Below are 26,589 nucleotides of genomic sequence, written 5' to 3' on the forward strand. Positions count from 1 at the left end.
TCTGTGCCAGGCAGCGTGTGCAGGACCAGGTGTACTGGAAGACAGACACAGTTTCTGCCCTCGAGGAAAAAATATCCATAGGTGAGAGATCTATAGATCGCAGATAAAAATGTGATGAGAAATGAGAAAAGAGTGGGCTAATGGGAACGTGAGAAAATCTAGCTCTGAAGGCCAGGCATGGAGCTCAGATTCATCCAGAAGCAAGAATCTACAATCTAGGAACCATTTATTGCGGATTCAAACCTTATAGTAAAGGGAATGAATCCAGATGAATATGATCAGCCATTGCATTGTGAGAATTGTAGAATCTGATAAGGTGTGGAAGGAAGAGCATGGCCTGGGACAGCTGTGGAAAGAAAGGTGTGTGGTTTTGGAAAAGGAACTCTGGGTTACTAGGAGAAAAGAGAATCTGAGAAACACAGACGATTAGCAAAGAACAGAACAGTTCAGCCAATTACACTGTTGACAATGTTTTATAAAACCAGCTTTGGCCGGGCGCGGTGGCTCAAGCCTGTAATCCCAGCACTTTGGGAGGCCGAGGCGGGTGGATCACGAGGTCAAGAGATCGAGACCATCTTGGTCAACTGGTGAAACCCCGTCTCTACTAATACAAAAAAAATTAGCTGGGCACGGTGGCGCGTGCCTGTAATCCCAGCTACTCAGGAGGCTGAGGCAGGAGAATTGCCTGAACCCAGGAGGCGGAGATTGCGGTGAGCCGAGATCGCGCCATTGCGCTCCAGCCTGGGTATCAAGAGCGAAACTCTGTCTCAAAAAAAAAAAAAAAAAAAAAAAACCAGCTTTGTCACTGAATACGTTTTTCTTGCTGTTTAATTTATTGGTTATATAGATGTCTTATATAAGACTATATTACAATAGAAGGCTCAGAAGGTTATGGCTTAGAAACATGTGCTTGAACATTGGCTTTGACATTAACAAAACATGTGACCTTTACAATTAAGTAACTCTGGGTGGGAAGAATCATAGAATAAAAGATAAAATGAAGACTAGAAGTTCAAACCTTGACTCTACCACTGCTAAGCTGTGTAACTGTAGGCAAGTTACTTGACCTCTGCCAGCATCATTTATATGTTGTGTGGGATTAAATGAAACCATATATGCAAAAATCTAGCCAACAAATTCAAATACTGTAGGTTATTTCCATTTCTTTTCTTCTTCATTTGTTAAAATTTAGATGGATGAGAGTCCAGGTTTGTTTTACTTGTAAGAGTTTCTGATTCTGTGATGACACAAAGTTTGGGGTTTGAGGACTGTTTTCTTGGAAAAGTCCTATAATCACAACCACATCTGTGAAACAAAGATACACACAGTCTTTATAATTTGCTCATAAAGAGATCAAATATAGAGAAATAACCTGGTTTAATGATTCACAAAACACTATTCAGCAACATCCACACATCTACATTTGACCTAAAAGCTCAGTTCTGTAGATTCCGGGTTTTCTCTTGTGTAACAGAAGTCACTGGGATCCTTTCCCCAAAAATTAAAATTGGCTTAGAGACTTTGTGCACTGCAAACTCTGTATTCCTGCATACTGCATTATTGCCATTCAACATAAAAAGCACTGGGAAGGGCTCCACTTTTCCAAAATTTCCATAGTGTTTTCTATTGAGACTTAACCAGCATCATGCACAATTGCGCAGGTGCCATGGAAAATAAAGCTAGAAACAAGTAAAGAAAAAAGTAAAATTGACAAATGAAGGAGGAAAGGGAGAAAGAAGTACAAAAATCCTGAGAACGGTACCTTAAAGATTTTGAAAAATCTCCTTGGTGGTTTATCTTCATTTAGAAATTATATATGTGTGTGTGTGTGTGTGTGTGTGTGTGTGTATGTGTGTACACCATATTGTATATAATGTCACCGCAATGACTGTGCTTTGCCATACATAGATCAAGACCTGTCTGGTCAAGTGGAGCTGGGAGAGCGCAGTTCAGGATGCTAGACAGCAGATGGAGTCTATATTCAGCAGCCCATTTTTCCTCTTCCAATTCTGATATTCATTATTTTAGATGCTAACAGTTAAAAGTAAAACCTAAGTTTTGTCATTATTCCGGATCCTTTTAGTGTTTAAGATTATATGATTTATGTTCATCTATATAGCCTAGAACAGTACCTAACACAAAACAGATGTTCAATAAAACATGTAAAGAATAAGTGAGTGAAAAACTGAAAAAAAAAAAAGATCCAGATGCTAACACATAATGCTATACTGAGATGGGTGCCCTGCAAGAAAATTAACAGAAAGCATAACTGTGGTTATATATCGTGGCCACACTTCTTCTTTCAGCACTCCCACAACTGTCCCTAGTAGCCCTAGTTATTTCTAATGCTCAGAAATATATGCTGTGAAACCAAAGCTAATGGCAAGGCAAAAAAAAAAAAAAAAAAAGTGGCAGTTACATTCAGGGGCTTGCAGATATCTGGATGCAAGCTTTCAATTCAGTAGTCATGTGCGTAGAGAGATGCCATCATCTTCATCATCTTACACAGTGAGAGCCAACTAAACACTCATCACCTTGTGACACTTTTAAAGGCTTTTTTTCTTCTTTACAGAAACGCCTGGGTTATGTGCTGTTATTTAGAGTGTGTTCTCTGCCATTCATGTACTGCATGGGTGATCTCCCTACTGGTTCCTCCCAGAGCTCTTTCTGAACATGGCCTTGGCCACACTCACTGTGCCAGTAACTTTCTGCTCTGTCTATATTTATTTTGCATATACCCTCCATCAGGATGGGATGATTATTTTATTTTAGCTTTATGACCAAGACCAGGCTCATGGCAGGCTATTAGGAAACATTTGGGGCCGAATGAAGGACTGTAGTTTCGACTAAGTTACCCCAACCTCCTGGGGGCTGCAGATTGCTTAACTGTATGCTGAGGACTAAATAACACTTTCCTGTACAAATTTTTTATGGGCTGGGTGCAGTGGCTCACGCCTGTAATCCCAGCACATTGAGAGGCTTAGGCGGGTAGATCATGAGGTCAGGAGATCAAGACCATCCTGCCCAACATGGTGAAACCCCGTCTCTACTAAAAATACAAAAATTAGCTGGGTGTGGTGGTGCGTGCCTATAATCCCAGCTACTCGGGAGGTGGAGGGAGGAGAATCACTTGAACCAGGGAGTCAGAGGTTGCAGTGAGCCAAGACCACACCACTGCACTCCAGCCTGGTGACAGAGTGAGACTCCATCTCAAAAAAAAAAAAAAAAAATGATCCAAGAGCAGTTTGTGTGGTCACCTTAAATACCAATATAAGAATTTCATTTGATTGCTTCCATGCATAAAAAAATAATTTTAACCAAATGACTATTCCCTCTTCTGAGCTTGTTTATATAATGTCATTCGTTAGAGTTTTTCTCCATGAGAAGGCCACCAGACATGTCTACTGTGGTTCTCAAAGGAAAATTTCAGAAATGAGTGATGGTGAAGCATGTGGCTGGACTTCTCCCAAGACAGGAGGGATCAGATCTCTCCCAGAGGGTGAAGTGTGGAGAGGGACATGACGGCAGGGGCAGGCCCTGGTCTCACAGGGGCTCTCGTTACCAAGTGCAAATTTGCTAGTGTTAACAATGGAAATTTATTCCTGATATAAGAAGAAAATCCTGCATGGCAGCTGATTTCTCACACCTCCGTTTTGCTACTTTTGTGCTCAAATATATTCTCCATCTGCCTTTGCAGTGGCCAAAGGTTCCCAGCCCTCTGCTCTCACATGAAGCCCTTTGCTTATTCTGTCCCCTCTTGGAGGGATCCACACAACCCACCTTCACCAAGCCTGCTCCAACTCAGCCTCCGGGTCTCAGCTTAGATGCCAAGCCCTCCTGTAGGCCTTTTCTGACCACCTCTCCCCCACATCCCTACTGTAGGTGGATGCCCCTGCTCTGAGCACACACAGAACCATACCTCTTCTGTGGGGCCACCCACTTTGATTGCCCATTTGATCAGCTGTGTTCCTTGCTAGACAGTGAGCAACTGAATTTTACCAATGGATCCCTGGCACAGAGTAGGGAGGTCCTCAGGACAGACTTGCCAGGTGAATAAATGGATGATACGTGCGGTGCAAGGTAAATAATCTCACCATTCAAGTCTCACTCTCAAGGCTTCCTTTCTGACCTTCCCCAGGCAATAAGGAGTGGATGCCTAGGGTCAGGGAGCACTGGCCCTGCCTTCCTCAGAGCTTTTGTTATATTCCACTGTAATAATAAGACTGGATTTCCCTCCAGTTCCTCAGGAGCAGGGACTGTGTATTTTACCTCTGTGCTCTCATCTGGCACAGATGGATGGAAGCTGCTTGGCAAATACCTGTGGATTGTAGAAGTCAACAGGGGGCTTTCTCTCTTCACCTTCTCTCAGGTTCACAGCACTCCCTCTGCTTTCAAACTGCCATTGGGGTGTTTGCTTTGCCCCAAGATGACTTGAGGTTCATATCTGCTGCCCTGGATTTATTTGGCTCATAAACAACAAATTCCAATTAATCTCAATATTGGTGATTTTTATTTCTATCTCATTTGGGGAAACAACAACTCATAAAAACAAAAACAAAAATTACGCAGAGAATGAAGACATACTGGACCATTATCTTGGCAGGCATTTTGTTTATAATTTTTACAATCAATAATAGAATGTCCCTGTTTTACATAATATATATTTATATATATTTTATGTATATATATATATTTATATATTAGATATCTATATTTCGATAGAAAGAGACATAAAAAAGCCTTTTCAAATGAGGCATGACACGCAACACTTGACACTCTTATTTACAATATAGAGATGTACTTTCTACACAATTATAATAGATGTTCAGAGGCCAGAGAGGGTTTACAAAGACAGCAGAGCACCCCTATAAAAAAGAGGTGCACCATGCAGCTGGACGTTTATTGCCATTAGTTCTCACTATGTCCAGACAGCATATTGAAGTTAAAAATGGCATCTGGTTATTGGAAAAGGTGATGATCATCAGATCCATCCCGGCTCCATAACCGCGGGCGACACAGTCTTTCAAATGACCAGGGAAGGACGAACATTGCTGATGAAAATTGGAAATACAACATGAAATGTACTCATCAGAGGGACAGGGCCCATCACTTGGCCAGAAAGGAGAAGCTACCACCAACCTATGGTCCTGTACTGAGCATGAGCACTTGCCTGGGTCAGAAAGAACATGTGCTGCAAGACTAGGGATCAAATGTCTCCCAGGTGTCAGAGCAAATACAGCGCTCCTCGTGAGTAACCGGAGTCTCCGCCCAGCTCTGAACCCTGACAAAAATTCCCAGTGGAAAGTGACTAGGGGACTTAGTGAACTCAAATGCATTATGACCAGGATATAACAAGCATTCAGAAAAGACCCACTGAGAAACTCTAAATCGATTGTGTGCAAGTGTGCCTTTGCAAGACATTCAACTCTCCCCCAACAACCCTCCCTTTTTTTTTTTTTAAAGAATCCCACATGTCTACACTCCTGCAAACTTGCCCATCTGGACTCATTTCCCATGGTCTGCTTTTAGTTTTCAAAGTCACACTGTTAATATAAGAGGATCTAAACCTCTCAGATGAGCTTAGATTTACTTGGTTTTGTTACCATGGCATCAGTGACCTAGAGTCATGGCCCAGGTGCTGAGAAATCTGGTCCTAGATGTGTTTCCACACTTCAGAAGGGAATTTTTTTTTTTTTTTTTTTTTTTTTTGGCAGAAGCAGGGAGCTTTCATCTCCAAAAGATGAGGCTCCTGTCTTATTTAGCCCTACTATCCAGGTTCATTAATCTCTTCCATACAACTAAATGATCTTTTAGGCTTCCTTTAGCCTATACAACATACTCAGTCTTTGAGACCGTACCATTAAACATCCTAGTAATTTTCAAAACTCCCTCTGAGTCACTTTCCAGTAACAGTTTGTGTTGAATCTTCAGTCTGGATGTTCTCCTCCTATCTGATCTCACTTTTGTCCCTGTCATCTATTGGTTTTTATCAACATAGTGACCTTTCCTAGCCCTTTATTTTCCTAAGGCAAGAAGACATTTCTATCGAAAGATAACCAGCACCCTTCTTAGAGCTCCCCTGAGGTTTTAATCCAGCACTCCTCCATTTAGATGTTTTTCTCCTTCCATGGAGAGGAGAAGCAGCTGGCCACGTTAATGGTTTTAATTTTTTGCAGTTGCATCGAATGCTAACATAGCATATCTTTGGAAGTATATCAGCAGGAGCTTCACACGTGTGTGCATTCATCTCAGTGCCCCTTTCTGCTAGGTTAGTCTCACTCATGTTCCCTACTACAGACAAACATGTAAGCAATCACTAAAATAATTTGTGGATCAGGGCTCTGCATAGAAAAAGTCTGGGCAAGTAGGTGGAGCAACTATTCATAGTTCAGTATGTCCTTAGAGTCATGTTTCTCTGTAACAAACTTGTATTTAACAATACTATCACCTTTATCCCTCTTTACCTTAAGTCACCCTGCTCACTGCTGTTATGAAATAAAACTGGGATTTGTAATGCATTCCTCGCTCTCTTGTTTGGAAAACGTGAAGAGAAAATATGAGTATGGGCATCACATTTTCTTGAACAATTGGCGCATTTGAATCTATTGAGGATTCTATTTACACAAATATGTTCCACTTCTGCACAGAGATTAACCTGAGTTCTGAAATGCCTGTGTGCACTTAATTTAATCAGAAATGATAAAGCTATAAGCTAGTAACATACTGGACAAGTCTAGTTAAATTGGAGTCATCTCTCAGTGAGCCAATAGTGGCTAGCAAGGGGAGCTCACCAACTCCCAAGTATTCTGTTTATTCTCTCATATTTTCCTAGAAAGCATCTTGAATGAAAACTCCAGGCAACTACACAAATTCACACAAAGTTTGTTGTCATTTAGTCTATTTGTTCAGTTTTCCCAAATCTCCAAAACAAAAGCACCTCTCACATCGGGTTCCGCCCCAGCCTCCATCCCTCAATGCCGTTCCCTTGAGCTTCGTTCTGAAATGGTGAGGTCTGTAAAAGCAGGTCTTAGTTAAAGCTCTCCACCTATCTTAAGCATTACCCAAGGCCTGCTCCCTCAAAGCCACTACTTGAAATAGTTGAGTCCTGCCACCAAGAAAAACTTCTCCAGGAAGAGTTCTGAATCCAGCACAGCGATGTGAGCGGCTCGGCCGATCAGGGTATTGGCAGTGTTGGGCAGGGCGTGGAACACGTTGTGTCGGATTAAAGTGCAGTCCTTGGCTTCAACCAGAGGGCCCAGGAGGTTGTTGATCATTTCTGCATAAACTGGCCCTGTAAAGGGGGAAAGAAGGATATGAAGCTGGTGCAGAAGTTAGCAGTGGAATCTAGAGAACATTGCTGAATATGTGTCAAAATTCTATTCCTGGGCAGACTTTCTATGTAGCAGTTTCCAGCCTCCTCCTAATGTTAGTGAAATAAATATGAAATAAAATCAAAGTTCTCTTCGTCTAGTCAGATTACAATAGCCGGAAGTCAGAAGGGGATTCTGTACAGTAGCTGTGTGGAGCCTTGCACCAGAAGCTAGGATGGTGGTGTCTGTGTTTCTCAACAATAGCTGTGCCTCCCAGCGGGGAAGCGGAGAAAGAGGCGTACACCAGAGAGGACCCTCAGGGTTTCAGGTTCTATTTCAGGGTACCTTGGGAGTTGGAGACACAGCTCAACAGAGAAGTGGAAGCAGGCATCCCCGGATGTCATACATAATGCAAGCCATGTGGCATTTCACCCGGCTCCTCTGAGTCCACAGAAAGAGAATGCAGTTTTCTTTATGTTGGTTTGTTTTTGTTTTTACAATTGTTAGTCTGAATGGACTGTTTCCATCTGAAAGTGACTCCGTTGCAATTTTTCATCAGGCCATGGGGATCTTGGAGCCATGCCGTGCAACTGAATTGCTGAGCAATAGATACATCTGCACACCTGGATCTGCGATTCATGATTCATACCTCCTAGCCCTGTGTTCTTCTTTTCTGAAAAACTGTTTATGACAACTTTTTGTCATCGAGAGACACCTTCTGGAATGATCCTGAAAGCTAGGATATTTTACTTTTGACCAACTGTGGAGACAGTAATTGGAAGTTGTAAGTATGAGAAGCCTCTGGGTACCCACTCCAACAACCAGGTCTGTTTTATAAAGCCAGTAGAGGAGTCACTTTGGATGATGAAAGAGAGCTTATTCTGAGTTTAACAGTCCACAGCCTCACTCTGGACACTCCCCCATGCCACGTGAAGGGACTCCCACTGTTTCCCTTTTTCCACCACTTATCAGCAGGGGAGAGTACTTAGAGGTTTGCTTTCCCAGACTGGGATGGACAGCTGGACTCCCCATCATGGTGGGGGTGTGTATTTGGGGTTCTTTTCTTTTACCCCTCTTCTTAGGGTCTTGGTAGGAGTTTTGAGGTAAAAGGAATTGAAACGTGAAATTGAAATAATTAGGGATTTGGTTGTAGCCATGTCAATTCAGCTGAAAAGAATTTGGGGTTAAAACAAATGGTATGGTCCTTCCCAAGAGCCCATTGATATTTTAGAGTAGTGATCATTACAATAGGCAATCATATGACATGAGGTTATGCCACAAACATTTTATGCATGAACTATTCCTTACGAGGGAAAATTCAAGTCAGCTAAAACTCAGCATCAAAGGAATAGTTAAGTAAACCACGGTTTGTGGGCTAAACAATCCTGTGCTCCTTTAAAATAATGTTTATGAACAGGGGCGCCAAGATGGTCTAGAGAAGCCAGCGCCGTAACGCAGCTCCCAGCGAATGAGACACAGAGGGCTGGACTTCATGGTTCCAAACGAGGTGCCGGGTTCTCTTCTGTGGGACTGACAGGGCACTGGAACTGGGCCCAGGGAAGGAGCCGCAGGGCGGGAGCCGCCCAGGGGGGCGAATCAAGACGGGTGGGGCGCGTCCCGGCTCAGAGGCTCGGGGGACTTAACCCCTCGGTGCCCCATTTCAGATCCTGTGGTTGCCTCATCCTTCCTGCAGCCCACGGTCCACGGGGGCCCTGCCGGACGGTGGGCGCCATGGGTAGTCCATGCAAGTCTGAACAGGGGCTACTGCCGGCCCGGCAAGTTGTTGCAGGAACCTGGGCAGAGTTTGGACTAACGCTAGCGGGACGGACCATCCCACAGAGGGAGGCAGAGTTGAAAGCAGGGAAACAGGCCATAAGGCCGCAGGCTCCACCTCCACAGAACTCAAACCGAAGCACTCGCTAGACAGCTTGGCAGCAAATACACCAGCTTGACCCCAACCCGGAAGCTCGAGCTCTGGGAGAGCTGCCATGGGGAAGGCGGGGCCCATCTCACCGGCAAACAAACCCCCAGGGAAGGACCACCCACCCAGCAACCTGACTGAACCCGGGAGAGCCCAGCAACGCCCTCTACAGGCCAAAAAAGACATAGCTCCAACCTCAACAGAAAAGAACGTCCACTCAGACTCCTCCTGAAATCACCAACTTCAAAGATTAAAGGGAGATAAATCCATGAAGATGGGGAAAAAAAAAAATAGCGCAAAAAGGATGAAATCACCAAAGAACAGAACACCTCTTCTCCTCCCAGGGATCAAAACTCCTCACCATCAAGGGAACAAAAAAAAGCAGAGAATGAATCTGACAAATCAACAGAAGCAGGCTTCAGAAGGTGAGTAATTACAAACTTCTCTGAGTTAAAAGACCATGTTCTAACCCAATGCAAAGAAACTAAGAACCTTGAAAAAAGGTTAGATGAAATGCTAACTAGAATAACCAGCTTAGAGAAGAACATAAATGACTTGATGGAGCTGAAAAACACAGCACAAGAACTTTGCAAGGCATACACAAGTTTCAACAGCTGAATCTATCAAGCAGAAGAAAAGATATCAGGAATAGAAGATCAAATCAATGAATAAAAGGAGAAGGCAAGATTAGAGAAAAAAGAGTGAAAAGAAATGAACAAAGCCTCCAGGAACTATGGGATTATGTGAAAAAACCTAATCTACACTTGATTGGCGTACCTCAATGTGATGGGGAGAATGAACCCAAATTGGAAAACACTCTTCAAGATATTATCCAAGAAAGCTTTCCCAACCTAACAAGGCAGGCCAGTATTCAAGTCCAGGAAATACAGAGAACACCACAAAGATATTCCTCAAGAATAGCAACCCCAAGGCACACACTTGTCAGATTCACCAGGGTTGAAATGAAGGGAAAAATCCTAAGGGTGGCCAGAGAGAAAGATCAAGTCACCCACAAAGGAAAGACCATCAGACTCACAGGTCTCTCAGCAGAAACCCTGCAAGCTAGAAGGGAGTGGGGGGCCAATAGGCAACATCCTTAAAGAAAAGAACTTTCAAGAATTTCATATCCGGCCAAACTAAGCTTCATAAGTGAAGGAAAAATAAAATCCTTTATGGACAAGCAATTGCTGAGAGATTTTGTTGCCACAAGACCTGCCTTACAGGAGCTATTGAAGGAAGTACTAAACAGGGAAAGGAATAACCAGGACCAGCCACTGCAAAAATGTACCAAATGGTAAAGAATAATGACGTAATGAAGGAGCCACGTCAATTAATGGGCAAAACAACCAGCCAGCAACAAAATGGCAGGATCAAATTTAGATATAACAATATTAACGTTGAATGTAAATGGCCTAAACGCCCCAATCAAACGACACAGACTGGCAAACTGGATAAAAAGCCAAGACCCATTGGTATGCTGTATTCAGGAGCCCCATCTCACATGCAAAAACTCACATAGACTCAAAATAAAGGGATGGAAGAAGATTTACCAAGCAAATGGAGAGCAGAAAAAAGCAGGGGTAGCAATCTTACTCCCTGATAAAATGGACTTTAATCCAACAAAGATCAAAAGAGACAAAGAAGGGCATTATATAATGGTAAAAGGATCAATGCAACAAGAAGAGCTAACTATCCTAAATATTCATGCACCCAATGCAGGAGCACCCAGATACATAAAGCAAGTTCTTAAAGACATACAAAGAGACTTAGACTCCTGCACAAAGACTCCTACAAAAGAGACTTAGACTCCTGTCAGTGGAGTGTTAAAGTGGGAGACTTTAACACTCCACTGACAATATTGGACAGATCAATGAGACAGAAAGTCAACAAAGATATCCAGGACTTGAACACAGATTTGGACAAAGCAGACCTAATAGACATTTACAAGACATTCCACCCCAAATCCACAGAATACACATTATTCTCAGCACCACATTGCACTTACTCCAAAATTGACCACATAATTGGAAGTAAATCACTCCTCAGCAAATGCTGAAGAATGGAAATCATAACAGTCTCTCAGACCACAGCGTAATCAAATTAGAACTCAAGATTAAGAAAAGCACTCAAAACCACACAATCGCATGGAAACTGAACAACTTGCTCCTGAATGACCAATGGATAAACAATGAAATGAAGGCAGAAATAAAAATGTTCTTTGAAACCAAAGAGAATGAAGACACAATGTACCGGATCCTATGGGACATATTTAAAGCAGTGTCTAGAGGGAAATTTATAGCAGTAAATGCCCACATGAGAAACAAGGAAAGATCTAAAATCGACACCCTATTGTCAAAATTGAAAGAACTGGAGGAGCACAGTGGCTCACACCTATAATCCCAGCACTTTGGGAGGCCAAGGCAGGTGGATCACGAGGTCAAGAGATTGAGATCATCCTGGTCAACACAGTGAAACCCTGTCTCTACTAAAAATACAAAAATTAGCTGGGCATGGTGGCGTGCGCCTGTAGTCCCAGCTACTCAGGAGGCTGAGGCAGGAGAATTGCTTGAACCCAGGAGGCGGAGGTTGCGGTGAGCCAAGATTGCGCCATTGCACTCCAGCCTGGATGACAGTGAAACTCCTTCTCAAAAAAAAAAAGAAAGAAAGAAAGAAAGAAAGAACTGGAGGAACAAGAGCAAAAAAACTCAAAAGCAAGCAGAATTAGAAATAACTAAGATCAGAGCAGAACTGAAGGAGATAGAGACACAAAAAAAAACCCTTCAAAAAATCAATAAATCCAGGAGCTGGTTTTTTGAAAAGATGAACAAAATAGACAGACTGTTAGTTAGACTAATAAAAAAGAAAAGAGAGAAGAATTGAATAGATGCAATAAAAAACAATAAAGGGGAGATCACCACTGATTCCTTAGAAATATAAACTACCATCAGAGATTACAACCAACAACTCTATACACATAAACCAGTAAATCTGGAAGAAATTGATAAATTCCTGGACACTTACACACTCCCAAGACTAAGCCAAGAAGAAGTTGAAACCCTGAATAGACCAATAATAAGGTCTGAAGTTGAGGCAGCAATTAATAGCCTACTGACCAAGAAAAGTCCCAGTCCAGACAGGTTCACAGCTGAATTCTACCAGATATACAAAGAGGAGCTGGTACCATGCCTGTTGAAACTATTCCAAACAATACAAAAAGAGGGAATCCTGCCTAATTCTTTCTACAAGACCAACATCATCTTGATACCAAAATCTGGCAGAGATACAACTGAAAAAGAAAACTACAGGTCAATATCCATGATGCACATTGATGCAAAAATCTTCAATAAAATAGTAGCAAACAGAATCCAACAGTACATCAAAAAGTTTATCCACCATGATCAAGTAGGCTTCATACCAGGGATGCAAGGCTGGTTCAACATATGCAAATCTATAAATGTAATTCACCACATAAACAGAACCAAAGACAAAAACCACATAATTATCTCAATAGAAGCAGAGAAGGCCTTTGACAAAATTCAACAGCCCTTTTGCTAAAAGCTCTCAATAAATTATGTATCAATGGAATGTATCTCAAAACAATAAAAGCTATTTATGACAAACTCACAACCAATATCATACCAAATGGGCAAAAATTAGAAGCATTCCCTTCAAAAACTGGCACAAGGATGCCCTCTCTCATCACTCCTATTCAATATAGCATTGGAAGTTCTAGCCAGAGCAATTAGGCAAGAAAAAGAAGTAAAGGGCATTCAATTAGGAAAAGAAGAAGTCAAATTGTCCCTATTTGCAGATGACATGATCATACATTTAGAAGACCCCATTGTCTCAGCCCAAAACCTCCTTAAGCTGTTAAGCAACTTCGGCAAAGTCTCAGGATACAAAAATCCATGTGCAGAAATCACAAGCATTCGTATACACCAATAACAGACAAACAGAGAGCCAAATCATGAGCATATACAGTTTACAACTGTATGTAAACTCCCATTTACAATTGCTACAAAGAGAATAAAATGCCTAGGAATACAAGTAACAAAGGAGGTAAAGGATCTCTTCAAGGAGAACTACAAACCACTGCTCAAGGAAATAAGAGAGGACACAAACAGATGGAAAAACATTCCATGCTCATGGTTAGGAAGAATCAATATTGTGAAAATGGCTATACTGCCTAAAATAATTTATAGATTCAATGCTATCCCCATCAAGCTACCAGTGACCTTCTTCACAGAACTGGAAAAAACCACTTTAAACTTCATATGGAACCAAAAGAGAGCCTGCATAACCAAGACAATCCTAAGCAAAAAGAATAAAGCTGGAGGCATCACACTACTGGACTTCAAACTATACTACAAGGCTACAGTAATCAAAACAGCATGGTACTGGTACCAAAACAGAGATATAGACCAATGGAACAGAACAGAGGCCTTGGAAGCAATGCCACACATCTACAACCATCTGATCTTTGACAAACATAATTATGGACAAAAACAAGCAATGGGGAAAGGATTCCCTGCTTAATACATGGTGTTGGGAAAACTGGCTAGCCATATGCAGGAAGCTGAAACTGGACCCCTTCCTTACACCTTATACAAAATTAACTCCAGATGGATTAAAGATTTAAACATAAGAACTAACACCATAAAAACCCTAGAAGAAAACCTAGGCAACATCATTCAAGACATAGGCGTAGGCAAGGACTTCATGACTAAAACACCAAAAGCAATGGCAACAAATGCCAAAATAGACAAATGGGATCTAATTAAACTTAAGACCTTATGCACAGCAAAAGAAACAATCATTAGAGTAAACTAGCAACCAACAGAATGGGAAAAAGTTTTTGCAATCTACCCATCAGACAAAGGGCTAATATCCAGAATCTACAAAGAATTAAAGCAGATTTACAGGAAAAAAACAAACAAACCCATTCAAAAGTGGGCAAAGGATATGAACAGACACTTTTCAAAAGGAGACAAATATACAGCCAACAAACATATGAAAAAATGTGCATCATCACTGGTCATTAGAGAAATGAAAATCAAAGCCACATTGAGATACCATCTCACGCCAGTTAGAATGGCGATCATTAAAAAATCAGAGACAACAGATGCTGGAGAGGATGTGGAGAAAAAGGAACACTTTTACGCTGTTGGTGGGAGTGTAAATTAGTTCAATCATTGTGGAAGACAGTGTGGCGATTCCCCAAGGATCTAGAAATAGAAATTCCATTTGACCCAGCAATCCCATTACTGGGAATATACCCAAAGGATTATAAATCATTCTATCATAAAGACACATGCACACGTATGTTCACTGCAGCACTTTTTATGATAGCAAAGACCTGGAACCAACCCAAATGCCCATCGGTGATAGACTGGACAAAAAAAATGTGGCATATATACACCATGGAATACTATGCAGCCATAAAAAACCATGCGTTCATGTCCTCTGCAGAGACATGGATGAACCTAGAAACCATCATTCTCAGCAAACTGACACAAGAACAGAAATCCAAACACCGCATGTTTTCACTCATAGGCAGTTGATGAACAATGAGAACACTTGGGCAAAGGGAAGGGAACGACACTCACAGGGCTAGGTGGGGGGGTGGATGGGAGGGGAGGGGGGAAGAGTGGGGAGGGGTGGGGAAGATGGGGAGGGATAACACCTGGAGAAATGCCTGATGTAGGCAACGGTGCGGGGGATGGAGACAGCAAACCACATGGCATGTATGTACCTATGCAGGATACAGGACATGCACATGTACCCCAGAGCCCAAATACAATTAAAAAATAAAAATAAAAAATAAAATAAAGTTTATGATTATGTAACAATATTTTTAAAATGATATATGTGAATATTATGTAACAACATGAATAATGAATAAATATTGCCAATAAATGGAAATACAAGCATCTTATTGTTACACTAATACCATAATTTGTTTAAATTGTATATGCAATAAAAGTCAAAGGTCATTTACTTAAAAAAAAAAAGTCACTCAAAATGTAGTGATGACTCAACCAGATCATTTTCTGCTGAGATCTTGATTGGTTTAATAAGCCCTGGAAGCAATGGTTGGTATATGTGTTTAAACATAAATAGCAAACTCTTATATTTTTTTTCTCAAATACAGCACTGTTTTAAAATTGATGGACTTAGAGGACAGGAGCAAATTATCTACATGACAATGTAGGGAATAAATTGGAAGGTTATGTGAAGCCAGAGGAGGATGGGAGGTATTTTATTTCCGAATTTTTGAAAAGTAAAAATATTGGTACTTCTTCCAGAAAAAAAGTGCTAATCACATATAAACTAAACTTCATATCAAGTCTTCCAATCTTTTTAATTCACCAAGTAAGTCACATTCTTTGATTCCATATGAAAATGTAACAGAAAATATGAATTTAACAAAAGAGAGGGCTGTTGTTTCTTAAGATGACTAACAGGATCATTAATCAACTTAAGTCATATATTAATATCCTTTGAGGGGGTGTGGCTATGTTTCAATAAAACTTTATTTAAAAAACGAGAGATAGGTTGAATTCAGCTTGTGGATCATAGTCGTTGAACTCTATTCTTAAGCTTTACCAAGGTCGAAATGTGAACAAAAATACTTCTCTATGTCAGAGAGATAAGAAAGTAGAAAAGGAAAATTAGCAAATCCCTGCACAAAGAAACAGTTTAGCTGTCTATTGACAATGGCTGTGTTTAGTCAAGTCTGAACTTAAAACCAAATCATTAACTCTTTATCGTCACAGCTCTTAGCATATAATGGTGTCCCATGGGCAATTAGAAAATATTTTAAAATGGATAAAAATATATATGTGAAAAAGTCTCAATATTTAAAAATTCAGGCTGAAAAATTATAAGCAAATATCTTTAAGTTAATATTTAATCTGAGAGACAGTAGAGAGAGATAGGCAGGCACTGATACACTCTAACATTACAGGTGTTGCTGTTACTAGTATTTTTGAAGAGAATTTGGCAAAAAACTTTACCAGTAACTCATTAGTATTTTCCTCCAATAATACCACTACCAGAAATCTATTTTAATGAAATACCATAGATTTATTAAAAATTTACACATGCAAATCTTTCATCACACAATAACTAAAAAGGAAACCTTCTGGAAGCAAGCTATATGTGCAGTAATTGAGAAGTTATTAAATAATAGTATATGCATAAGTATAGTTTATAATTATTAAAATGTGTTTATGATATTTTTGTTAACATGGACAAATAAATATATTACTCTAAATCAAATCATGACACAAAATTATGACTTTTATCATGAACACACATGAAGAGACTAGAAGAAAACCATGAAAAGTAAGTAGTGGTAGAGGCGGAGCTAGAAAGGTTCATAAATTGTTTCGATGAGTTTGACTTTTTCAAATATTCTATAATGTTTTTAATCAGGAAAAAAGTACCATTTTAGAATATGCCCTGTGTCACTTTTCATTACATATACCAGGTGGTACAAAGCACAATGCTATTTTATGTATCAAAACTAATTTTTAAATATTTTTTCATTAAAATTCGTGTTGGATTTTCTAGATACCAGGAAAATTTGGAATAGGCCCATCTATAAATTAGCACCAAATCTTTGGACCTTTGGTATGCTATTTGTTTATAGTGCCTTAAAATATAACAAAAATACTATTTACTTAAAAAGTAATCAGTATGCCTGATACAGAAATAAACAAATTAGACTGAATTCTGGAAGAGAAAGGGGACATTAGTGGACATTGACAGGACATTGATAAGGTCTATAAATTAGACAATAATATTGTATCAATATTAATTTTCTGATTTTGATCGCTGTACAATGGTTATGTAAGACACTAATATTGGGCATCAGAGTAAAAGGCATAAAGGAATTTTTTGTACTGTTGTTGCAACATTTTTTGAGTATAAAATTATTTCAAAATTAAAAGCTAAAAACATGTTTTTTTAAAAAAAAGAATCAAACAAATTCACCAAAGGAAACCAGGAATGCCCGCCCACATCCATCTTGATTGTCTGGAAAACTCCTACCTATCCTATAAACCTACTTCATCATCATTTCCAGGGACCCTCGTCTGATTCTGTCCTGTGCCTTATTCCACTTCTGGGCTGCCTCAATGCCTCAGGCATTATTTTATTTTTTGACTTATCACATTTTACTGTCATTGCTATTACTTGTCAAGGCTCCAACTAGACAATGTGCCCCTACAGGGCAGGGCCTGTCTCATTGAATCCTCCATCCCACCATCAATTTCAGTGGCTGGCACACAACAGGACTGAACAAAAGTCTCATAATCTAATAAACATGTGACTGTTTATTACACAAAGGGAGGATCTGGGTCAATAACATCGAGATGAGCTGTTGATCCTATCACTAAGCTAAGATAAATGCAGCACTAAACCTATAGCCCAGGTGTCCCTAATAGGAATAGTCGATTTTACGAGTTTACTTTTGCTTTCAAATCAGAAATTCTCTGAGCAAAAATTAAATGTAGCTTACCTGTGTGTCTGTCTTTGAGGGCAGTTTTACACATTTCGATCCTGGCTGAATGAAATGGCACATAACGGTCTTGAGGAGAAGCAACCAGCACGACGTTTTTAAAATACTGCAGCCCTGCAACAATTAGCCAGGTGAATGCTTTTTACCCGGACAGTTTCAACTTCAACACCCCCTGGTTTTCACAAATTTCCAGACTTGTCCCAGAGAGAGAAAAAAATGATGACACAGCACACACTCCTTGTGTCATTGCACAAGGACCTTCCGTCCTGAGGTTTAACAACCCACAGCCAAAGACACAGAGGTATCACGGGGGCCTATGGGAGTCTGAGAAAAGAAGTCACTACACTGGGCCTTTTTATTTTTGAAAGGAGATGAAGTCTGTTCTCATCAGCCATGAAAGCTAAGGAGACACACAGAAAGCTGTTCTGGACATGGAGAAATAAGCAACAAGAATGTGACCAAAACAGCCTTTTCTGGGATAGAAATATTAAGGAGCCCAGAAGGAAGTCAGTCTGACTATTCTGTTCTTCCTCCACAACCCCAACACTCCCCTAATTCCAGCCTTCACCACCTCCCATGATTTAGGAAAACAGCCTCAGAACCCACCTCTGTGCTGCCAATCTTGCTTTCTGCAGCCTGTCCCCACAATGCAGACAGAAGGACCCTTCCAATTAAACATCACAGTGTATCCCTCCAAGGCCTCAGAGCCCAGTGTCAACCTCCAGAGCACTGCAGACCACCCAGACACTGTGTCTGGATAGAAGCCATCCTTCTCATTCCCCAGGTCCTGCTGGGTGGGCAGGTGTCAGCTCTTAGCCCTGTGTCACAGCTAGCCAATACACGAGTGTGGAGGACAAAGATGTAATGGCCAGCCCCTTACACTCCTTCAGGACAGCTCTCCAGGGCCACCCCAGATCCTGCACCCCTGATGAATTCTTCAGTGATCACACTGCAGTCCCACCTCCTTCTGCCAAGTCCTGCCTCCCTCCTCTTCTCCCACAAAAGATAGCTCTGAGAGCTCAATTCAACACACAGAGACACAAAGTAGGAAAAGAACTCAGCCATGCTTACAGATCAGCCCGTGGCTACACCAGATTCACAGGCCCAGAGGTATCAGAAGAGTCAGTGTTTACAGGACAGTGGAATATTGTGACCAAGAATGGACCCTGGGCCAGGCCGGCTTGTGTGGTGGGACTGAGCAGGGCAACCAGTCAGCTTCTCCATTCCCTGACTGGGCATGGGGACCACACGGTGACGATCATGATTACTGCTGTGCTCTGTGGTCATTCCCATGTAGCAGGCAGGGCCTTCAAACCTCTATGCACTTCCAGATTACAGAGAGAGGGTGCAGGTATAATAGCAGGCCTGTCTGACGATGACCCTCATCTCCCACTGCACAGTCAATATCAGCGGAAAATGTTGCACCTGCCTTTTTTTGTAGATGGGCCTGTACCTGGGTGAAGCAGGCACACAGATCTTGGGCCTATGCAATTAGAACATTGAAAAACTGGTACAAAGCGGAAGCCACAGCTTCTGGCTATTGAAATGATCTTACTCACACCTCGGCTCAATCTCTCACATGTCATATGGGCAACAGGCAAGAGGAGCTGAGTTTCTGGTAGCTGTTGGCCTCCCATTGAGCTGAAGAAGTTCTGAGTGCTGGGCCTCCTGACTGTTCCCCTCTGTGAGTGAATCGAGGGAGCATTATAGCTCATCTGTGTCTCAGGAGTTGAATCCCAAGCTCAAACTCGTATCTGCAGTGGTGGGGGAAACCACTGACCTGTTTTTTGGCTTAGTTGGTAGAGGAAACATTTGCGCAAATCAGCATTATCCCTGAAGGTCAGCTGCAGTAGAGACCCGGATTTCTTCAGTTTCTGCATGAGCCATAAGCCTAGGAAGACAAAAACAACACAAAAATCAAAAACATAAAACAAAACAAAAGGTAGGATGGAATTTTGGTGAGATACATGTGAAACTGTGAATTGAAAATAAGAGAGAAGTAGGCATGCTACCAAACAGTTGGGAAGTTAGGTAAATTTGTCCTCTCATGGACAAGGACTTAAATCATCCTGCAAAAATGGTAACAGGCTTCAGAGTAAGGAACTACTCAAAGTCTTCAATCCAGTCAATCTCCTTCTGAAAAAGCAGCCTAGGGCCATGATTTTCAATGTAAAAACTGTGTAAGAATGATCCTTACAGATACATTTAGGATACTGCGAAGCTGGAATAAACATCTCACTTCAAAACTCATCTGTTGGCCTGGCTTGATGGCTCATGCCTATAATCCCAGCACTTTGGGAGGCTGAGGTGCGCGGATCACCTAAGGTTAGGAGTTCAAGACCAGCCTGGCCAACATGGTGAAAACTTGTCTCTACTAAAAAAAATTTTAAAATTAGCCAGGCATGGTGGTGGGTGTCTGTAATCCCAGCTACTTGGGAGGCTGAGGCAGAAGACTCGCTCGAACCTGGGAGGCAGAGGTTGCAGTGAGCCAAGATTGTGCCATCACATTCCAGCCTGGACAACCAGAGAAAGATTCCATCTCAAAAAACAAACAAACAAAAACCAAAAAAACTCGTCTGTTTAGCTATGCTTAGGCAAACACTAACATTGACAAGTGTAAGGATTATGTAACCACAGCAAGCAAATTAATCTGATAGCAACACAAGGAAACAGGCAAGGTACAGTGTGTACATATGTTTCGCTGACTGCTACACCAATATGTGTGTGCAAATGTAAGTAGAATGAAATATATAAAATTACTCTGGGTATGTTAGATTGGAGAAATTATTGGTAAAGTGTCTCTTTTTAAAAATGTTTTATAATATTGCAAGATTACTTTGTAACTGTGGGGGGAAAATGTGGTTTAACAAATTTGTTTCTGTCCGAAGAATGGCTTCCTGGGTTTGGGGGGAGAGACAGAGTGAGAGGAAAGGACTTCCATTTGTTGTGTGCCAATGTGTCAGATAACTCATGTTCACAAGTATGTCCTAAAATAACTTAAAAGCAAACAAATTAAACTGATCAGGTCATGACAAAACAGTGTAAGTGTTGGAAGGTGACAGGGGAGGGTGGCAGAGGTCTGGACGACTGCAAAGGCAGGGAAGCTTATCAGGGGTGACCCTACTGCCACATGATGGGTTTGCACCATCAGGGACTACTGAGGTATTTGTTGAGACCATGATTTAATAAATGATTTGTTATTACATATAAAACTCAGTGCCCTCCTTGGGCTTCCACACACAGAACCATGTCACCTCCTCAGCCAAAATCTCATGAATAGGACCTGTAAGGTCTACAGGGTAAGTCTAACATCTTCTCAAGTCATTTGAGGCCCTTCTTTGTCTGGCTCTTGCTGATGTATTAGACCTTCCACAGATGTTAGCTAACCTCATTTCCTTCCTGTGTGTAATCTTCAACAATTCTGTAATACACACCTGCACATATGCACCTACACACCATATATATACATACATGTATCATATACATGCTTGTACACATATACATATGTAAATGTAGGAAAAGAACTCTGATCCAGTCAATTTCATATTGACATATACATATGTATAGACATACACATATGTACACAAGCATGCATACAATGTGTGTATGTATACATATATATGGTGTGTAGGTACATATATGCATGTACACAAACACAGATACAGACACACACATAATCTCCATTGTACAAATAGGGAGAACTGAGGAGCACAGAGATGAAATGTCGAGGCCAGAGTCTTCCTCAAGTGTCCTGGTCAGGACTTAACCACAGGCTTGTCATGCAGGTGGCATGATTCAGAGTCCGTGTTCTCTTCATCACAACACCATGCCTTGTCAATCTTTTCCAACCAGGACCCCAAGGACACTGCCTTTTTTTGACAGAGATTTGAAGGCAGAAAGGATCCTGGGAAACATCTAGTCTCACCTCACTCAGCCCACAGACACAAGGGCCACACGTCTAAGGCCAGGCCTCCTGCCTCCATGGCATCCTTGGAAGAGGCTTCACAGTGACAGGGTTCCGTGTGAAAGAACTTCTGTCCCTGTTTTCACATCCCGGAGGTCCGGGGTTAATTCTGAGGAATGATGCGTCCTGGAGGAGCTTTACCTGTACTAACCAGGGTGCTGCTGTTCTGTCCCTGTTTTCACATCCCGGAGGTCCGGGGTTAATTCTGAGGAATGATGTGTCCTGGAGGAGCTTTACCTGTACTAACCAGGGTGCTGCTGTTCTGTCCCCGTTTTCACATCCCGGAGGTCTGGGGTTAATTCTGAGGAATGATGTGTCCTGGAGGAGCTTTACCTATACTAACCAGGGTGCTGCTGTTCTGTCCCCGTTTTCACATCCCGGAGGTCCGGGGTTAATTCTGAGGAATGATGCGTCCTGGAAGAGCCTTACCTGTACTAACCAGGGTGCTGCTGTTGTACAGCGTTCCCAGGTGAGGCCCAGAGAGTGACAGGAACGTGTGGAGTTTGTTGAGGTAATACCGGAACCGAGGCCGTGTGAGGACCGATCGGATGATGATGTTGCCAAGAGAATGGCCAATGAAGCTGTGGAGAGACAGAAAGGGGACCCGTGAGTGTGACAGTGAATGCTGCTGCCCGAGAGTGCAGTGCTGGAAGCATCAGGAGCCAGCGTCCTCCACCTCCCACTGCATTTAGGGGAACTGGCAAAGAGAACGGGGACCGCCAGCTCATCCTCATCAGGTTTCCAAACGCTGGCTGAGAGAAGCCTGAGATGGGGTCTTTGTGAATGGGAGCTTTATGCCCGGTCAGGGGAGAAGTGTGAGCATTTCAACCAGCTTCATGCTGTTAGAGCAGCCTGCTCTTATTCCACCTGGGGGAAGGGAAGGTCCTTCCTGAAAGGCACCTCTCAGCATTAAGATTTCCTGATCATTCATAGGATCAAGTCTCAAGTCCTTATTCTGCTTTGGAGGTCATTTACAGCCTGACTTTGGATGGCCTCACATGCCATTCATCCTCTCCTTCACCCGCTGTGTATATCGAACCACGGGCTCACAGCCCATGCTGTTAGACCCCCTCCTGCAGGCTCTGCTCCAGCTGTACTGCTACTCACGGGCCCACGATTCAATGCATCATTACTCTCAAGTTAAATACTTATTTATTGAGAGCCTATTGTATGAGAGGCTATACCTCCCCACTTCTACTCATCATGAGCAGAAAACCAGCCAAGAAAAGAAATCAGTGTCAGCCTATGAAACTGCCTTACCTGGCTTGTGTTCTTTTACTCTTTTTTTTTAAACCTAACCTCTATAGGCTTCATTTGTGGAATAAAGAAGTAATATTTTTTATATGAAGACAAAATGGCATAATGAATATCAAGGGATTAGCACTACGTCTACCTATTTGAATGCACAAAAAATGCAAGCTGCTTACCAGCACTGTAGTCACTGAAATATTTGGTACAGTGTGCGAATAAAAGTAGCCCTGACTGAAAGCCGCCCTTTGGGGCGGGCAACTCATTCCGCTTTTTCACACGTCATCTCAGTGCTAGTTCCACTTAATAGATAAGAAAACAGCAGCTTAGAGATTTAGAAACGTTGCAAAAGGTTATATATCAGGTACATGGTAGAAACAAGATTCAAATTTGTGAGTGTTAGAACGAGAATTCAAACCTAGGAATTTTTGTTTAAAGTCCAATACTCTTTCTACAGAGCTACAAAATTTCTATTCTCCCTGACATAAATGATGACATACGAATGTGTACAACAGACCTGGTACTTACTTCTGCTTTAAAAATAATTTATTAAAAGTCAAAAGTTAGCTTAGCTCAGCGGTATACAGAAGGCATCACATCACACTTTTATACAGCAAACACTCAAAAATGTCCCCCCTCTTCCCCCAGCATTAACTACCTGTGGCTTCCTTTTACCTAATTCGGGATATGGAGAGGTTGTACAACTGAATGTGTTGAATGATTTCATCCAATAACCGATCCGTCATGGTATCAAAATCTGCAAATGTGTCCATCTGGAAGAAGAGAGAGGAACAGGCCGCTGGGTACAGCTGTGGCGAAGGCTGGGTTCTGAGCACAGCCTGTCTTCTATTAAACACCGTGGTGCCTGCTGGGGGTGTGCCTATCTCTGATGTTAGGGCTACAGGATGAGATGTGACTTCAGGACAAAAGGCCCACAGACTGGGGGTCTAAGGAGGAAACGTGGAGATGCTGAGGACTGCTCAGCTGGCGGGATGGCTAACAGTGAAATAGCAAGCATGTGGTGCCAGCTGCCACACCACCATGCTGCCCAGCATCTCAGCATGCCGCTGGGATTGCCACCCCCACTACACAGAGGAGGAAAGAGGCTCTGGGAGGGGAGGCCACCTGTTCACCTCACATGACCCAGGATTCACACCAAGCAGGCCTGACTTGAAAGGCTCTGCCCTTTCTGCAGCACAGCCTTCAGAGGATGCAACAAGGCCAAGGCCGGAGGGCAGTCAGCTTCGGGAAGGATCGTAAAGCCACCCACGTCTTAGGATGGATGGTTGAAGGATCCAGGAGGAATCCAGGAAGGGGTGGAACGCACACATGTCCTTGAATATTTGAAGGGCAGGAACAAGGAAGATGTATCAGGTTGGTTCATATACCTCAAGGACTAACTTTTAGAACAATGAATTGGAGTCACAGAGAAATAGATTTGGGACCAATATCCAAAAATGTTTACAAAGTTCCTCATATGTGGAGCTGTCCTATAACATCAGAGGCTGCCAAGAGCTAGGAAAAGTGAACAGAATGTCTCACAAATATCCATCAGGTGAAGAAAGGAGTGCATGTTGGGGGATAGGAGTAGTGAAGAGAAGGCCTTCGGGAGTCTCTGTCACCTGCCATCCAATGAGCTTTGAGGCAGGAGAGAATGAAGCATACTGCTAAAGCTCTTAGACTTCCTGGAGTAAGAAACAACCACATGCTTTTCTGCTTATGGGATGCACCTGTCGTTTCCCATGTAAACCTCAGTGTCCTTATTTATGAAAGGGGAATTTTGTTGCCACCTCCTTAACGCCATGTTAAAAACTGGGTAAAATTATTTAAGAGAGATGCTTTTTTTCTCTGACTTTCCAGAGCCTATTCCCTCATCTACAAAATATTAATTCAACCTATGCATTATTTAAACAAATGGCTATAATTATAAGGCCTCAGTTTACCATGATGAGCTATGCTTTGGAAATCACAGTAGGTTGAAAAAGCAATATCAGGAACCCCCCAACCAAGGCATTTACAAGTGTATTAATATGTATTGCAAGTGGATCTGCTGACGAGACAACTTTCAAAAAGTAGTAACAATAATCATAGTGGAACATAATCAGTACCAAGTGGGCAACGCCTGCAATGAAGTGAACTATGTAAAGGCCCAGCTCTAAAGACCTGAGGTTTCCAGGTTGAACCCAGCAGCCATGAAGCCACGTCACAAAACTGGTGGATGTGCACACCCGGAAGGAAGGATTATTTCCTGACCAGATCTCCCTTGCTAACAATTCTTATCTTCCCTGAAAAGAAAACCTCACTAGCACAAATCACAAACACAAAGTTAGCAAGTGCTATTCACGCACTTCCCTGCTCCCTCCTCTGAATGCCTTGGCCATCCTCTCTTCTTTTTCTTTCTTTCTTTCTTTTTTTTTTTTGAGACAGGGTCTTGCTCTTTCACCCAAGCTGAAGTGTAGGGGTGCAATCACAGTTCACTGCAGCCTTGACCTCCTTGGGCTCAGGTTATCCTCCCACCTCAGCCTCCCAAGTAGCTGGGAATATAGGCATGTACCATAAAATCAAGCGAATTTTTGTATTGGTTTTTTGTTTTTTCTTTCTTTTTGGTAGAGAAAGGGTCTCACTTTGTTGCCCAGGCTGGTTTTGAACTCCTGAGCTAAAGATATTTGCCTGCCTTGACTTCCCAAAGTGCTGGGATTATAGGTGCGAGCCACTGTGCCTGGCCTATCCTCTCTTAGGACTGGGTCAGATTTGTTCACGTATTAAAGTTAGGTGTACACAGGAATTATCTTCCTGGAGATCACATACGCTATCTTCTTCTCTAGGACAGACTGACATGGACCCTGCCTAACTGCCAGAAACTCCATTCCCTCTCCTGTGAGGAGATGGTGGTTATCAACATGTAATAGAACTGCCATGAAGATGAAATGAGGAAACAGGTACAGAGTACTCAGATGCTCCAAAACATCATTCTCTTCTCTCTCCCTCACATCCGTACCTCTGTGCACCGCATGGTGCACAACTTTGCAGAGAGCAGGTGCCCAAGTAAAGGCAGCAGAATTGAGTGCCAACAGTGGGGAAGTGAGTCATTACCCAAATAATCGATGCTTTCACTTGCCACCCACGCTAATGCCTTGTGAGGGCAAAGGCTCCAGTCAACTGATTCACATGTTCTCATTTCTTACCCTTTCCTCATCTTCCCAAAATAAAACAGTAAGTCTTTTCTTTCCAACCCATCTAAGTGCCTGGCCAGCATTGCTTTTCTCCTCTTATCTGTGTGTGTCCATAAATCATCATGGCACATTTAGAAGGCTCATAGAAGCATGCATCCAGGGTTCTTCCAGTTCTGATATTTTTATCATCATACCTGATTCTTTTCAGACATTAGGAAGTCCAGTTTTCCTCCAGGGAGCCCCAGTTCTATGAAGGTCTTTACCAGCCGGAGGTCTGCACTGTTCCCTAAAAATGACAGATTACCCCCACCCCAGTCCTGTAATTAGTCATATAAAAAGTTGACACACAAGGGATTTCTTTCTCTCTCCCTCTTCCCCCGTTTCTACAGGGTTTTGTCATTTTTGGTTAAGCAGATAATAAAAACAACGAAAACAACTAGAAACCCCAG

The 26,589-nt window shown here is 42.1% G+C and overlaps 1 protein-coding gene across 2 annotated transcripts in view; it reads right to left on the minus strand.

Moving 5' to 3' along the window:
• Positions 1 to 5,786: 5,786 nt before the first annotated feature.
• Positions 5,787 to 26,589, minus strand: part of FAM135B (family with sequence similarity 135 member B) — a 347,663-nt gene continuing 326,860 nt past the window's right edge. For both annotated transcript variants that reach the window (XM_064384625.1, XM_012461173.3), the window contains exons 15-20: positions 26,335 to 26,426; positions 23,643 to 23,740; positions 22,149 to 22,300; positions 19,536 to 19,646; positions 17,756 to 17,869; positions 5,787 to 7,291 (exon numbers count right to left, since the gene is read on the minus strand). In XM_064384625.1, coding sequence (XP_064240695.1) covers positions 7,086 to 7,291; positions 17,756 to 17,869; positions 19,536 to 19,646; positions 22,149 to 22,300; positions 23,643 to 23,740; positions 26,335 to 26,426 — 773 coding nt within the window. In that variant the 3' untranslated portion in view covers positions 5,787 to 7,085. The remainder of the gene's footprint in view (positions 7,292 to 17,755; positions 17,870 to 19,535; positions 19,647 to 22,148; positions 22,301 to 23,642; positions 23,741 to 26,334; positions 26,427 to 26,589) is intronic.

This window comes from Aotus nancymaae, unplaced genomic scaffold (genome assembly GCF_030222135.1).
Source record: "Aotus nancymaae isolate 86718 unplaced genomic scaffold, 86718_ANA_hifiasm-v0.15.2.pri h1tg000036l, whole genome shotgun sequence".
Lineage (NCBI taxonomy): Eukaryota > Metazoa > Chordata > Mammalia > Primates > Aotidae > Aotus > Aotus nancymaae.